The 16,266-nt window shown below is 33.8% G+C and overlaps 1 protein-coding gene across 3 annotated transcripts; it reads right to left on the reverse strand.

Annotated features, from left to right (window-relative positions):
• Positions 1 to 5,985, reverse strand: LOC130936183 (aminopeptidase P2). 3 transcript variants are annotated; one of them, XM_057866214.1, is made up of 13 exons: positions 5,643 to 5,981; positions 5,442 to 5,567; positions 5,224 to 5,343; positions 4,492 to 4,770; positions 4,105 to 4,277; positions 3,634 to 3,888; positions 3,061 to 3,212; positions 2,400 to 2,590; positions 2,096 to 2,204; positions 1,842 to 1,996; positions 1,248 to 1,340; positions 598 to 678; positions 1 to 460 (listed from the first exon to the last, which is right to left on the reverse strand). In XM_057866214.1, the coding sequence occupies exons 1-13, from the start codon at positions 5,949 to 5,951 to the stop codon at positions 392 to 394; spliced, it is 2,112 nt and encodes a 703-aa protein (XP_057722197.1). In that variant the 5' UTR covers positions 5,952 to 5,981; the 3' UTR covers positions 1 to 391. The 3 variants fall into 3 exon arrangements, 2 of the variants coding, with proteins under 2 accessions (XP_057722197.1, XP_057722198.1); XM_057866215.1 differs by having other exon boundaries at positions 4,492 to 4,767; positions 5,643 to 5,980; XR_009068075.1 differs by lacking the exon at positions 1 to 460 and having other exon boundaries at positions 2,101 to 2,204; positions 5,643 to 5,985.
• Between the last annotated feature and the right edge of the window lie 10,281 nt (positions 5,986 to 16,266).

Consider the following 16,266-nt stretch of genomic DNA (forward strand, 5'->3'; position numbering starts at 1 on the left):
TTAGATAACAATAAGTTATTTTAATTATTCCATTCAAAGTTTCTTATTCAAATACAAAGTGTTGATAAATGATGATGTTCGATTCAATAAGAGTCTTGTAAAAAGAAATCTATATAAAGAATATAAAATTGTAACTGCTGAGTTGCAACTGCAAATGGCTAAATTGCTCGTCTTACCCAACTAAAATCCAATGAATATGATCTGGAGTTGACTTGAGATATCTACACAGCCTCTAATTCTCACTCTTTTATTATACACATAGTTTGCTATATGAATTATGCAGATTGATTAGAGACAAAGCGCGGAAGGAGTGAGAATACGCCAGAATGTGAACCTGAAGCACGAGTGGCATGGGACCTTAACATGAAAATCCATTAGCTTCTGTCAAGTCTCATTGCATAATAGGCCTTGTGTTGTCCCAAAGCCACTGTCGAGCAGAGCCATCCAGCAATCGCGACACCTGAAAGCGTTATGAAACATTCAATCATACAAAATAGAAATTAAGTGGAGTTACAAAAGGAATCATCTTGCATTGCATGGATTGCCTATACATGATATCGCAGACTGTCTCAGAAAGGTCAACCACAAATATGATACCTTTTCCCAGACTTGTGAGTGGTAGTTGTTAAGCCAATCAATCTCTGCAGCTGATAGCAGGGACAAATCAAGCAATTTAATCTGCAAGATACGTCATTGTTAAGAACTAGTGTGAGAATAATATATAATATCTATAGCTCAGAACAAGACACATTAAAGTTCACTAGAAACTGAGAAGATTGAACTAAAACTGAAAGCAATAACATTCTAGATCCTCATGATTCCTGAAGTATATCTAAAAAATAAACAAGTTTTCAAAATGGGATATGTGGTCAGTTCAAATGAATTATGTATTTGCCAAGAATACTATCTGCAAATAGATCAGTTAGAATTTCTGAATAGAATTTCTGCTAGGCTTGCATTTTAAGCATTAATATGCCGTATAATGTTTCATGTTATTTGGTAAAACATCATTGCAATGGAGTTCCAACCATCAAATAAACCTCACGGACCTCCATGACTTGGAAATTAATTCATTTATTTCAGAAACATGATAGTTTAAGATCCAACTTTTGCACGAGATAGGCTACTTTACTGCCTTCTGCACAATAGAAATACCCACGGTTTTATGATTAACAACAACGAAGCTTCCATAAGTCACGAAAAGAAAAAAAGAAGACAACTATATCAGTCATGACCAACAGGCATACCTGAATGGGTACATAAGTCAGTTTTTCAAATCCCAGGTATTCAATACCTCCAAAACGATTTGGTGTCTCAGCGCTTCTCACATACAGAAGATTCTGCAAGCAAAAAGAGTGTCGTCACCACACAAGCCAGGATAGAGCATTGACAAAATGCTATTTTAACAGTTATGCAGAGCATAAGAAGAACATAATGATGAATATATGTGACGATCAAGTAGGACACTATCCAGTCATTTTCTTTTCATTAATAAGGGATGCCATGAATATTGTGCATTATGAAAATCCCAGGTATTCAAATCCTCTATCTTAGTTGTCTGACTGTGCCAGTACAGACCATAGGTTTGGGCATGACATGGAAATGTCATCCGAGCTTCAATTAATCTCAAGAGACTAGAGACTTAAGCTTCTCTTCAGAGATTCCAAATACACTTTACATCAATGTACTTTATATTATGTGCAAAGGGTGAGATTTTTAAAGGGGGTTAAATTAATAAACCTACAACAACCTAAACAAATCAGTTGTCACAAATACAAACAAGAAAACCTGAAGCTAAAGTTCAAACTCAGAAAATGTGAGTTAGCTTAAGAAAATATTACCTCAATCCGAATACCAAAAGCATGGTCTTCATAATAGCCAGGCTCATTGCTAACAATCATGCCATTTACTAAAGGGGTCAAATTTCCATAGCGATAACTAATACTTTGAGGGCCTTCATGAACATTCAATGCTGCTCCTACACCATGCCCAGTCCCTAATAGATCATGGTTAAGCAGTAGTGTTCAATCAATCACTAAATCCATTTGCTTTAAAATAAATAAATAACAGACCTCCAATAGAATTGGAAATATACCATGCCTGTAGTCAAGTCCAACTTTCCAAAGAGAAGAACGGGCAAATGCATCCATCACAAAACCAGGGGTATTTTCTGGGAATACCAACTGATCAAGAGCTATATGACCCTGACATAAGGGTTAAGATAATTATTTAAGATCAATTGCCAACAAGAGTTGTTGAATGTTAATAACAAGGACATTATACATAGACTTGAAAAATGTGTGGATTTGCATTATTGACACATTAATATATGAGGTATATCTTATTCTCAATAAACAAAATGCAGAAATAAACTCATAAGAAACATAAAAGCGATATACCTGCAAAACTCGAGTAAAACATTCTTTCTCTCTTGATGTAGGCTCCCCAAAATGAACTGTTCGTGTTATATCGGTTGTCCCATCAACATATTGAGCACCACTATCCAATAAGAATAACTTATTCGCATCTACAATACTACAACTCTCTGGTTCTGGTCTGTAGTGTATGATAGCGCCATTGGGACCAGAGCCTAACCCCATGAAATAAACACATTACAGATCAGCACAAAGTGGACAAAACAAGAAAACTGGAAAAATGCCAGTAAATATGCTTACTAAGGAGGAATAATGAACATCTTTTGATAGAAATACATTCTTTTGGCATGGAATTAGTTCATTTTCTTTTTTTACAATAAATTTTAAGAAACTTGTTCTTTTCTAAAATGGAAAAAAAATAAATAAATTTAACATACATGTATTAAGCGAAAAACCCAGGCGAGTTTTCAAAATAAAGCTAAAACCTATAATAAAAAAAAATTAACTTCTCAATAAGCTAAAAACAGCTTCTGAAAAATAAATAAATAAATAATTTTTCCCCCTCTCCCCACTAAGCTTCTGTAATTTTTGCTGAACTAAACGAAATTTGTGGAAAAACTATAGCAACATATCTTTTCATGTTAGTATAACAATCAATAAATCAGATGTTAATCTATCACCGTACCACTTATGGTGTCAAAGCTGGTATCCAGAAAACCAGCTTGTTTTGAACGAAACTGGAGGAGTTTGTCTGAAACATCTACTTCTGTTAATGTCCTATTGTTAGAAATTTCTGTCTCTAGCCAGTCCCAGAACTGGCAAATGGCAGCAGCATCCCTGTAAATAATACGCATTTGTGCTGAATGTTAACTCCTATATGTGAGTTTTAACACAAATTCAAGAGTATCTAATATTTACAAGGGTAGCAACATGTTTCTTATTTAAATAAATAAGAATATATTAACAAGTGAAAACCAAATTTACACAGTAAAAATGGACAATAAGGCATCACCCCCCCCCCCCCCCAAAAAAAAAAAACCCACAAATAAAAAAAAAGTTAACCACGTAAAGTTCTTGAACAATGATTTTCCCAATACACAGACAGAAATTTTCAATTACAGAGAGTGCAACATGTAGCTTATCCAAGGCATTCTATTTACAATAACTCTGATTTAAAAAATATGAACAAAATATAGAGATCTATGTTAACATGCACGAGCAGCAACTATTCGTTATCACCAAGATAAGATATGGCAACCTTAAATGACAACTTTTCATTCCTTCTAACTCTTGTTCATTCTTTATAGCCTTTGCCAGAGAAACAGGGGAGCATCTGTGTAGGGTAGTGGGTCCATCCAATTGCTCGGTGGATCCATCAAAACCTTGTGTCCTAGTTTTGTGTTTCTTCTCATGGTTATGACCATATCTGCCACAGGCAGCTTTGTACACATTCACAATAGCAGCATTAACAGAAGAAGTGTCCAGCCAAAGGGCAGCACCCTGTGCTGCCAAACTAGCAAAACACAATCAAGCTTAGTTCCCAAAGATGTGCTGCTCTTACGAGCAAAACAAATATGTATGGACATTTGGCAGAATGAAAGCTACTATTTACAGTATAGAAAACTGTCCTGGGTCATCTACAATAATATTCTTAGACATCATTTCCATTATAAAAATGTAATTGGAGGGTCGTTGGAAGAGGAAGAAAAAAAAGACTCTCGGCAATTACCTTTCAATTTCAGATATGATTGAACTGTATGGCCTCAACTCTACACCTGCTTTCTTCAAGTGATCACTCACCTCTTCAGTGACTTTTGAATCATCTATAAATAGTTTTGCACCATCAATTTCCACAATCAAGTATGCATATACAACAGGTGAATGTGGAATGTCACTGCCTCTCTTCAAAAGAAAAACGTAAATAGTTACTCTCACTGATTGCAACATTAATATTGAACAATGCGGGAAACAAAAATAAAGAATAAAGAATGAAGCAAATTAGCTAGTTACGTTATACTCAAAACAATATGAATTAGAAGAAGGTTTACAAGGTCATGAGATCGTACATAAACAACCATCAATACATCTAGCTAAAGAAGCCGCTGAGATACATTACCAAGTTCAACAACCACGCAATTTCATCAAGCATGGAGATGACAATAGCCGAAGAACCAGCACCAGCAAGTTCTGTCCTCAAGTTTGACAATTTCGATGATACATCCAAACCAGCATACTTCAAGTCATGCACTCTAACTGGCTTATTTGGAGGCTGTGGCCTATTATCTTTCCATATTTCATCAACAAGATTTGAATTGTATAAGTAGACAAGCTCATGGTTATTGTAGGAGATGACCTGCTTAAGTTCTTCCGCAGCATCCGAGGTAAAAAGAAACTGCTTCCTTAACATTACAGAAGAAAATGTTATATCAGGCACCAGAATAACAAAACGTGCTTGCAATCTAAAAAAGGGCACAATTAAAAGAATGTCTAGGATTTACGTTATCAACTATTTATATCTACTCCATGAGCTAGGTGTTATTGAGTTTTAGTGTAGTTAAAGGTTGGTAGATATTTATAGCAAGTTGGCACTGTTAGTTGAAGATGGTGAATAAACTACTGCTAGTTGGCATAGTTAGTTAGAGATTAGTTCAGTGATTATTTAGTTAGTTCATTTAGTTAATTAGCTAGTTATATATCCCATTAATTGTAGCTAGAGCATTTGAGATCTTTCATACTATCTAATCAGAAATGGCAAGCTCTCTGCTTTGCCTCAATCCCCTTCTTCACCCTAACTACCTCTCCTCTAATTTTTCTCTGCAAATTCTATTGAAATGATAAATGTACTGACAGGATCAATGCCGACTCTGCCGCCGGGAGGAAGGACATCGTTGAGCCATTGGCTGGTGGTGGGAACTCCCGGGTTTCCGGCTCGCATGAGAATCCAGCTGGAGGTCAGTTGCTTCTCAGCCTAAAACAACAGAGTGAAAGAACAAGGTGATTATTTCTTTGTGCGAAGATGATAATTGAGAACCGTTAGATACAACGAGAGCGAATGAATTGAGGAACCTGGAGAAAATATCTGCCATCAGTCCAAAGAGCAGCTTTGTCCTTGGTAACAACGGCAGTTCCGGCGCTACCGGTAAAGCCTGATATGTACGCTCTCCTCGTGTAACATTCGGCAATGAACTCGCTCTAAAGATGAAAAAGGGATGAAACCACGGAGAGAATTAAATTGTGTTTGGAATGAAGGGTTAGCAATAGGGATACCTGATGAGCATCATGAGAAGGGATGATGTAAGCGTCGATGGCGATTCCGGGGTTGGAGAAGAGGCGGCGGAGAGCGGTGAGCTTAGGGTCCGGTTGGGGATCAGTGGACGAAGAGGCTTTTGTGTTTCTGAGCTCAGAAGAGGTCTTCACTTTGAAGGTGGAGGAGTTGCTGCTGCAATTGCAAACAGAGAAGGAAGGGGGTTTCGCAGTCCTTGATTGTGGGAGAATCCTGCGAATTTGGCGGCATGAGAAGGCGGCGAGAGGAGGCGGAAGGAGGAGTGGGTGGGTTGAGACGAGGAGTCGCTGCATTGCTGATTGATTTCCATCTCCGATTCCTCAACTCAACACCATAAATACCACCAAATCCCTTCATTCATTTTATCCAAAATTCCAAATAAAAATGCTGATATTTATTAAAAATTCAATAATTTTAATAAAATTATTTAAAAGGTCAGTATTGAATTGATTTATTTATACCATTTATAATTAGAATCGTCATTCGTCAATATTTAAATATTTCTTAGTTTTTTTTTAAACGAAGAGCTCAACACAACGAGTGGAGCAAAAAAGGTAGCAAAATAAGAACAGGCTAAGAAAATAAAAGAACAAAAAGAAAATGTAGATATCTCTTTGTCATTTTCGGCATTGCCATCAACAACAGAAGGGGTCTGCACCTAACCACTCCTTGTAGTTCAGAAAAGACAAGTTGATAATCTCCTCAACCCCTTTTCCTTTGTTCTGAAATATCCTCTGGTTCCGTTCCAACCATATGTTCCAAATGATCGCACAGAAGCACACCATCCACCTCTTACACTCTTGCTTTGTTTTTGAGTTCCCAGTCCAACTTTGGAAGTGTTCCTTCACTGTACCTGAACAAGCCCATTGCATTCTAACATATGACAACCAAGCACACCAAACCTTCCAAGAAAAGCTACAACCAAGAAATATATGGTGATCATATTCAACACCATTGTTACATAACACACATAAATTATCTTCTTGGTGAATGACCCCAAGTCGACTCAGTCTCTCCTTCGTATTGACTCTTCCAATTAGGGCAAACCAGACAAACAACTCTACTCTGGGAGGGACCAGGCCTTTACAAATAGTCCTTGTAAAACTATAGCTTGATATATCCGCCGGGACCATTTCCACCTGCAACACCTGCACAAATGAGTTAGTAGAGAAAATTCCTTGTTTATCATACTTCCATACAACTCTATCCTCTCTCCCGAGATCAAGTTTAACCAGCCTCAGAGTGTTGTGAAGCTGGTTCACTAAATCCAACTCCCATTGAAATAATTCTCTCCTCCACTGAAAATTCCATATCCAGGCGAACCCATCCCAAAACCCACAATCTCCTATCATTGACCCTGTTTGGTTTGAAACTGAGAAGATCCTTGGAAAGCGGTCTTTCAAAGAACCTCCATGAATCCAGACATCCTCCCAAAATCGAGTTCGTCTCCCATCACCCACCTCCATGGACAACCCAGTAATCATCTTCTGCCTGAGTTCTTGATTCTTAAACTGTAGCTAACAAATATCCTTCCACGGTCCTCCTCGAATAGGTAGTTCTTGGGATGATAGGAGCTCGTTTGGATTCAGGTTGTTATAGAAACAGACAACCTTCTTCCACAATGGACACTCCTCTTTAGAAAACCTCCACCACCATTTAAACAGCAGAGCTGAATTTCGTATCATGGCATCTCCAATCCCCAATCCACCTAACTTTTTAGGAGTCTGAACCACTTCCCACTTTACCAAAGCCATACCGCTCTTACCATCCTCTTTACTCTATAGAAATCTCCTCTGCAAGGAAATTAGTTTCTCTGCAACAGCCTTAGGCATCTTATACAGGTTTAGATAATAAACTGGTAAGATATTTAATACAGCTTTGATAAGCACCAACTTACCGGCCTTATTTAGGATCTTGGCCTTCCAGAGGCTAAGCTTCTCCTCCACTTTGTCTATTACTGGCTTCCATGTCTTAACCATCCTTGGGTTTGCTCCTAGCGATATGCCCAGATATTTAACTGGTAGATTGGCTTGCTTACATCCCAACACACTGCACATACGTTGTATCCACTGCTCATCACAGTTAACAGGGATCAGGCTAGATTTATCAAAGTTAATACTTAGACCTGACATCAACTGAAAGCAACGAAGCAGCCTCCTATAGTTCTTGATTGTCTCTTCCTCAGGAGGACAGAATAAGACAGTATCATCTGCAAACTGTAGGTGCGACAGCTCAATATGATCTATCCCAACCAACAACGGCGATATGCGACCGTTTCTCACAACCTCTCCAATCATCCTATGTAGAACATCAATAACAAGGACGAATAGAAAAGGGGATAGAGGATCCCCTTGTCGTAGGCCCCTTTCCATCTTGAACGGCTTGGACGGCGAGCCATTTATCAGCACTGACATAGAGGACGTGCTCACACACTCCATAACCCACCCCCTCAATCTTTGACCAAATCCCATCTTCTGTAAGACAAGGTCTACAAAGCTCCACTTGACTCTGTCATATGCTTTCTGGAAGTCAAGCTTTATTACTGCCGCTTTCTTCTTCCTCTGTTTGATCCACTGAACCGTTTCGCAAGCGATAAGAGCTCTGTCATGAATCTTATGACCCTTAACAAAAGCACTCTGTGTTTCACCTACTAACCCTGGCATGACACCTTTTATTCTCCTAACCAGCATCTTCGAAATTACCTTGTATACACACCCCCACCATGCTAATCGGACGCAGATCTTTGATTTCATTAGCACCAGTAAACTTGGGGGCCAACGCCACCCACGTTATATTAGCATCATGCGGCAGCCTTGAAGATTGGAAGAAGCCAAGTACCGCTGCCGTGAAATCCGAACCTATATCAGTCCAGCACTTCTTTATGAAGTTCATGTTGTAACCATCACATCCTGGAGCATTGGACGATTCACAATCCTACACTGCCTCTTTAACCTCCTCAGGTGACGGTAGCATCTCTAGAGTACTAGAATCCTCCTCGCTAATCCTTTTCACCATACCATCTCTGAACCCCATCTCAGGAGACCTCTCTTGATATAATTATATGTCAATTTTCTTTCTTGCAAGTTTCACTAAAGACCTTTATGTATGAAAAAGTCACCAATACAGGCATGTAACATTCACTCAAACGAAAACATATATAATCTTTTTTTTTTCAAATATTGGTCTTTACGGAATTACGGTTTTAGAGTTTTTTTATTTGCAGCCAGGGTCACTTTATTGAGTTATCGTATCTGTGTCGGAAGACACATTTTAGACACGACATTTATCGACATGTGTATTTGCTGATTCCAATTGTGTCTTAATAAAAAATAAAAAATAAAAAATAAAAAAATTTTCGCCGGACACGCCTGGACACACCTAAATACCATCACGTGTCAGTGTGTCCAGTTTTATGTTTAACATATATTTTTAAAATAAATTTAGATATAATATATATTATTATTTATTAAAACAAAAAATATTTTAAATACTTGATATAATTAAAATAAGATATTAAAAATTAATATTTATATTTAATATCAATAAAATATCAAAATACCATTACAATTTATCTAAAAAATATTTTATATTTTATATGTATGCGTTGTCTCCGTATCATGTAAGATTTTAAAATTTGCGTGTCGGCGTGTCCCGTTTCATGTCGTGTCCCGCATCGGTGTCAGTGTCCATGCATCATAGCCAGGTTGTGACGACGCTGAATAACAAATCGGACGGTCTAATTGGGAGAAAAGAAATAGACATTTCGTTTTCAGGCATCACATGTACACAAATCGGACCGTTCGATTTGTGCATTGCATACCACGCGTCAAATATGCACCGCTCTCCGTCCTTGCTTGTATGTTGTATCTCTATGCCACCCAAATCAAACCATTCATTTTACTCTCTTTCACCGGTGTCTCACATCCTAAACCTCGCCTTCTTTTTTCTTCTCTCATTGTTGAAGCAGCATCGGTCCAGGGTTAAAAAATTGGACTACCACTATCATTGACCTTCATTCAATAATACTAAAGAGATGAAAAATAAAAGACGTTAATTGTCTGAAATTTCACATTACTAATTATTTTGATTATCCTAGTTATGTAAATTTTTATTATTGAATATTTTTATTTAATAAAAATAATATTTATAATATTAGAAATTAGTAGAAATTGTAATAATAATTATTAAGATTTTAGGTATGATATGATAAAATGATTAAGTTATTAATTGTTAGAAATAATCAATAAAATAAAATAAATTTAGAAGATATTTAAAAAATAATTGAATTAATTATTATTATGAGTATATTATTTAAATATTTAATTAAGGATTAATAATTTGTTGTGTGTTGTTAGATTAGAATAGAGTAGAGTCACCAAAAAAAAGATTAGAATAGAGTAGTATAGTTATTTGGAAATGTTTGCTTATTATGTTAGAAGTGAAAAAAAAAAGCTTTAAAATTGTTTAAATATAATATTTGTTAGAAGTGAATTAATTAAGGATTAATGGCTTGTGGTATGTTGTTAGATTAGATTAGATTAAAATAGTTAGTTAAGAATGTCTGTTTATTATGTTGGAAGTGGACATGTTAAAATTGGTTAAATAGAATAATTATTTGAGAATTCATTTTCTCATAAATTACACCTTTTAATTTTTCAAATGATGAATTGAATAATAATATCTAATGAGTTTTTACACACAAATTTCATTTTTTCAAATGTTTATAATAAAATTTGACCATGATAATATACTTTTAACATAACTCTATTATCCATGATAATATATTCACATTACACACTCTTAACTTTGGTATTAATTTTTTTCAAACACTGAAGAAGAAGAAGAAAAGGAGTAGAGAGGAACTTCAGACGATTTGAAGATTGTGAGAAGAAGAAAATGAAGTGGAGAGCTCGGTGAGGGAGTTGGTATATAATAACATTGGAATCGGACCGTTCGACTGCCTTTTTGACCGTTTCAATTTTTTGGAGAACCTAAATCGGACAGTCCGATTAGAGTTACATTGCGCCAAAAACATTTGCATGCATGAAATTGGTGGGTCTGATTTTCTTGTCCAAAAAAAATTTGTCGTGTAGGCTAGAAATCAGTGAATCCAATTTCTTTGCACACAAAAATTTCGTCATGCGTACATGAAATCGATGGGTCCGATTTCTTAGCAAAATAATGTTTGTCCAGTACAAATCGGATAATCCGATTTGTGTTTCTCTCTCTCTTCAAAGAAATCAAACTATCCGATTTTTTTTCCATCAGTTAACCATTGTCACAGCAGTGTAAAACACCCTAACGTCCATAACGCTGCGTTGCACGCATCAAAGTGTTGTATCCAAAAAAATTAGCCATGGTTTTAAAAAAAAATTAATTAGGTCTTATTTGTTGTAGAATAAATAAAGAAGAGAAATAAATATAAAATAAAAAAGTATATATAGAAGACTCTAGTATTAATATTCACCAATACTCTTATCTCAATATAATAAAAGTAATTTATATATATTTACGTATATTATACATGTTACAACTTCTACTTAGGTTCAGTTTGGGTAAACAGTTTAATTAAGCTTTTTTTGAAAAAATAGTTTAAACAATAAATGACTATATTAAAAGTAGTTTATAAATAAGTTATTTTGTGTTTGAATTTTTAGTTCTAAAAGTATTTATTTTATAGAAATGTGATAAAAAAGTAATAGTATTATTATGAGAGAAGTCATTTTTTTAACTTTTTTATAAACTCTTAAATAACTTCTTAGATAGTTACAATTTGGTTTTGAAAATTGCACCAAATACTAATACTACTATTTTTCATAAGTCAAAAATTCAAAAAAATTACTTTTGAAGCTTCCCAAACGAGCCCTTACAGAGAGATAAAGAAAAGAAAGAAAGTTTATATTATATATATATATAAAGAGAGGAGTATTTTGTTGTTTATGTGTGTGTATGTATGTAAAACTATATTTCACTATTTATAGAGGTAAATACTTCCTTTTTTCAATACCTCTTTAATATCATTCACTTTTGAGAATGTGAGCCGCCCATAATGAATGGGCATCCACATCATCATCTTTATCACAACACTCTCCATTGGATGACCATTTAGGATATGTTTCGTTAAAATTTTATTAAAGAAAAATCTAATGAAAAAAATTGTAGTGAAGGAAAAGATTACAAAACCCTTTGTGATAGGGACTGTCTCATTAAAAACCTTGTCAAGAAAAATCCAATGAAAAAAACCCGATTAAGAAAAAAAGAGTACAGTCTCTCCCTCTTGTCACCAATATTTAATATCTCGAAATCGGCACATACAATCTGATGTACCAATCTTTCAAATGAGAATTTTAAAAGTGACTTTGTAAATAAATCTGCCAGATTACCGCTTGAGCGGATCTGTTGGACATCAATTGTTCTTTGATTTTGAAGATCATGAGTGAAGAAGAATTTGGGAGAAATATGTTTTGTTCTATCACCTTTAATGTATCCACCTTTAAGTTGCGCAATGCATGCTGTATTATCTTCAAACAGAACAGTTGGAATTATGTTATGATCAATTAGTCCACATGATGACAGAATATATTGAATCAAATTTCTGAGCCAAAAACACTCGCAACTTGCTTCATGTATCACTAATATTTCAACATGATTAGAGGATGTTGCTGCAATCGTCTGTTTCGTGGACCTCTATGATATAGTTGTACCACCATATGTGAATAAGTATCATTTTTGAAATCTTCCTTTATGTGGATCATACAAGTATCCTGCATCTGCATAGCCAACTAGTTGTGACTTGGATCCATATAAATAAAACAATCTCATATTAACCGTTCCATGAAGATATAAAAAGATTTGTTTGATTCTATTCTAATGTTTTCTGGTTGGAGAGGAACTATACCTTGTTAGTAAATTCACAGCAAATGATATATCAAGTCGTATATTATTAGCAAGATACATTAGTGCTCTAATGGCACTAAGATATGATACTTCAGAACCAATGATATCTTTATTTTCTTCTTTAGGACGGAATTGATCATTTTTCACATTCAAAGACCTTATGATCGTTGGAATACTTAATGGATGTGACTTATCCATATAAAATCTCTTTAAGATCTTTTTTGTGTATGTTGTTTGATGAATAATATTCCCATTTTTTGTATGCTCAATCTGCAGGTCGAGACAAAATTTAGTATTTTCAATATCTTTCATCTTAAACTCTTCTTTTAGACCTTTTATAATTGTTAGAATCCTCAAGAGTTCCAATAATATTTAAATCATCAACGTATACAACAATTATAATGAATTCATTTGCATATTTTTTTATGAAAATACATGGGTAAATATCATCATTCTTGAATTCATTTTGGTCATATACCCAATAAAATGATTATACCACATTTGTCCAGATTGCTTTAGACCATATCAAGATCTTTACAATTTTACTGAGTATAACTCCTGCGAATATTCATGAGATGGTTCAGACATCTTTAGTCTTTTAGGGACTTTCATATAGAAATCACGATCTAATGATTCATATAAATAGGTAATTACCACATCCATTCGATGCAGATGTAGTTTATGGTATGCGGATAAGCTAACCAAATAACGCAATGTTATTACATCAACTACGGGGGAATATGTGTCTTCATAATCTATACCGGACTTTTGTGAAAAATCTTGCACCACAAATCGAGCTTTGTAGCGTACAACTTCATTTTTTTCATTTCGTTTTCTCACAAATACCCATCTATATGCAACAGGTTTTACATCTTCTAGTGTACAGACTACATGTATAAAGACTTCACGTTTTGCAAGTGAGTTTAGGGGTGTGCATGGTCCGGCCCGACCCCGAATACTTTAGGGGATAATTTAGTGTGATTTCATCGGGTTTAGGGTCGGGTAAGGGTCTCGAAAAATAGACCCGGTCATTATTTCAGGTCGGATCCGAGCCATGGCTCGGGTCACCAAAACTCGGCCCGGTGGTCCTGTCATCATACACAATTAATATTTTGTATTATTAGTGATAGATGATGACTATTCTTATGTGAAATTTAAGTATTGTAAACCTTAATATTTTGTGTTATTAGTTATTATAAGACTATAAGTTAATGTTTTATATTTAAAATGCATAAGATTTTAGACTAATGCATAATATTGTGTTATTTGTATTGATTTAAATATTTGGTGTTATTAGACAATATTAGTATTGATTATGGTTATACTTTAATTTTTGAGAAGAGTTAGTTCTTGTTATATTTTTCTAAGTGAATTTTACCATGTCAAATAATGGTTGGAATCTTAAAAATTTGGATATTTTCACATGCTAGCTTATAAGAATGTATCAAGGTAATATAATGTTAACGGCCCGATTTTTATCCAGTATAATCGTGGCCCGAAAGTGTATAGATTTCATCGGATTTAGGGACGGGTTCATGTCTAATAAATAGGCCCGGTATATATTTTGGATCGGCTATGAGTCACATCAAATCCAGTTTCACCCGACTCATGCACACCCCTAATTGAGTCTAACTCAGCCTTCATAGCTTCCTCTTATTTTGGCCAATCATTCATTTGTCGATATTTTTCTACGACTCTTAGCTTAAGATTTTTACTTTTATTTATGATATTTAATATCACATTTATATGTAAATATTTTATTGACAAATATTTTATTTTAATTTTATTCTTTTCTATAAAGACATATTGAGCCCGCAAATAATTAGACAATTAAAATTCATAATAAAAATGTCCCAGGACTGGCACTAAATCTTTTATAATTGTTCAATAATAGTAGAACCCAGGCCAAAATTCTTTCATGTAATTATAATTAAGGCTTGGCCATTTTGTGGCAAATGCAACCTTAGCTTCTTAATTCTTTTCTCGTATACATGCTCTGTTGTATTAGCTGTAACATATAAGTGTTTTGAGAGGGTTGCTTCTTTTGCCAATGATTTTTTTTTTTTTTTTGTGTAATTTTAATTTTGAGTTGTTGACCATCAAACATAAGGAAATGATCACTTTCTTTGCATCTGGATTTTCGATCCCTGGATTATTTTTAGGACGGTATATGGATTAGATAATATTTATATATCTGCAGTAATTATTTGTATTCAATTCAAATTTTAAAGATATTATCTGATCTATAGAGTTATCGGATCGAATTAGATTCGATTTGCACTATGTTAGAATTGGATTACAGATTTGTCAATAATATAAGCGGATCCGATTCATAAATTCGCATATGCACACGTCTTATTTAAATAATATAATTTATGAGATTTTTTTTTAATTTTTTATATTATATTTTAACTTAGAATAATTAAACTTAAACATTGTGTTTTTTTTTGTTATTCAAAAATTTTTTTATTGATAATATTTTAGGAGTAAATATATTTAAACGGATGAAAAATAAATTTTTTAGATTTTTTTTTTGTAAAAACAATTAAATAGGACTTTAAAATAATTTTTTTAATTATGAAAATATATATTCGATATGTGAATCGGATCTGATCTGAAAAATTGTGGATATTGTATTCGATCTAATCCAATGAATATAAATATAATGCGGATCAGATAAAATTATAGGCTATATCCAATTTAATCTAATTCGTGCGCAACCCTAATTATTTTAGCTTGTAAATTTTGCAAGAAAAAAAATTATGACAATTTGATAAATGTGCTATTGATTCATGTTAGTCTACATTAAAAAATTCCTGACACCCTTGACCATTTTGAAATCAAAATAAAGTGGGATCCTCGCTCACAAAATCATTTTCCATGAAATTCTCGAAAATGAAATGATAAATTTAATTAAGAGTAAACCTTTTGTTTTTATAAATGCATACATAGATTAAGTACGGTAAAGTAGGGGTGAATACGGATCGAATTGGAATGAATATGATCAAATTTTTAATTCATTTTATACTAAAATAATCGGATCTAATATCCATACTTTTTAAACTTAGATCCAATTCAATCTGATCCGCACATTTGCGGGTCGAATTGAATATTGGATATATCCGCAAAATTAAAAAATATTTTTAAAAGCTTATTTTTATTAAAAATATCAATAAAATTTAATTTTTTTATTTTTTTAAATATTTTTACTCTTAAAATAATATTAAACATATTTTTTTTAAATAATAAATTAAAATAATACAATATATATGATAATTATTAGTTGAAATAAAATATAAAAAAATATTTATTTATTTATTTATTTATTTTTGCAGATACGCAGATATACGATACCTATACAAAATCTGCAATTCAGTCTTAGTGTGCGAATCTAATTCAATAGCCTTATAGATCCGATTCATATCCACAATTTTTGAATCAAATTCGGATCGGATCCTATCGTAAATATCCCTCCCGTAAAGCAATAGTTTTTGCAAAGATAATTTTTAAATATATTATTTTTGTAATTTTTTTTTCTCCCCGTATCTCCCAATCTAACACCATAAAGATTAATATGTTGCAGTACATTATTTTTTGTAGTTAACAAACGACTTTTTTTTTTGTGATAGTTAACAAAAACAGTTCCACTCCTTTTTTTTATCATATTAATGGGCCAAGGAAAGCCCAATTAACGAAGGCAGATTGTTGTGA

This window comes from Arachis stenosperma, chromosome 6 (genome assembly GCF_014773155.1).
Source record: "Arachis stenosperma cultivar V10309 chromosome 6, arast.V10309.gnm1.PFL2, whole genome shotgun sequence".
Taxonomy (NCBI): domain Eukaryota; kingdom Viridiplantae; phylum Streptophyta; class Magnoliopsida; order Fabales; family Fabaceae; genus Arachis; species Arachis stenosperma.

Bases quoted from the DNA above. Each gene is read 5' to 3' on its own strand.
- LOC130936183 (XM_057866214.1), bottom strand. From the start codon at position 5,951: ATGCAGCGACTCCTCGTCTCAACCCACCCACTCCTCCTTCCGCCTCCT. The intron at 2,205-2,399 runs GTATATCGCTTT...CCCTTATGTCAG, and splicing joins GTTTTACTCGAGTTTTGCAG to GGTCATATAGCTCTTGATCA. The intron at 1,997-2,095 runs GTATATTTCCAA...ATGATCTATTAG, and splicing joins TGGACTTGACTACAGGCATG to GGACTGGGCATGGTGTAGGA.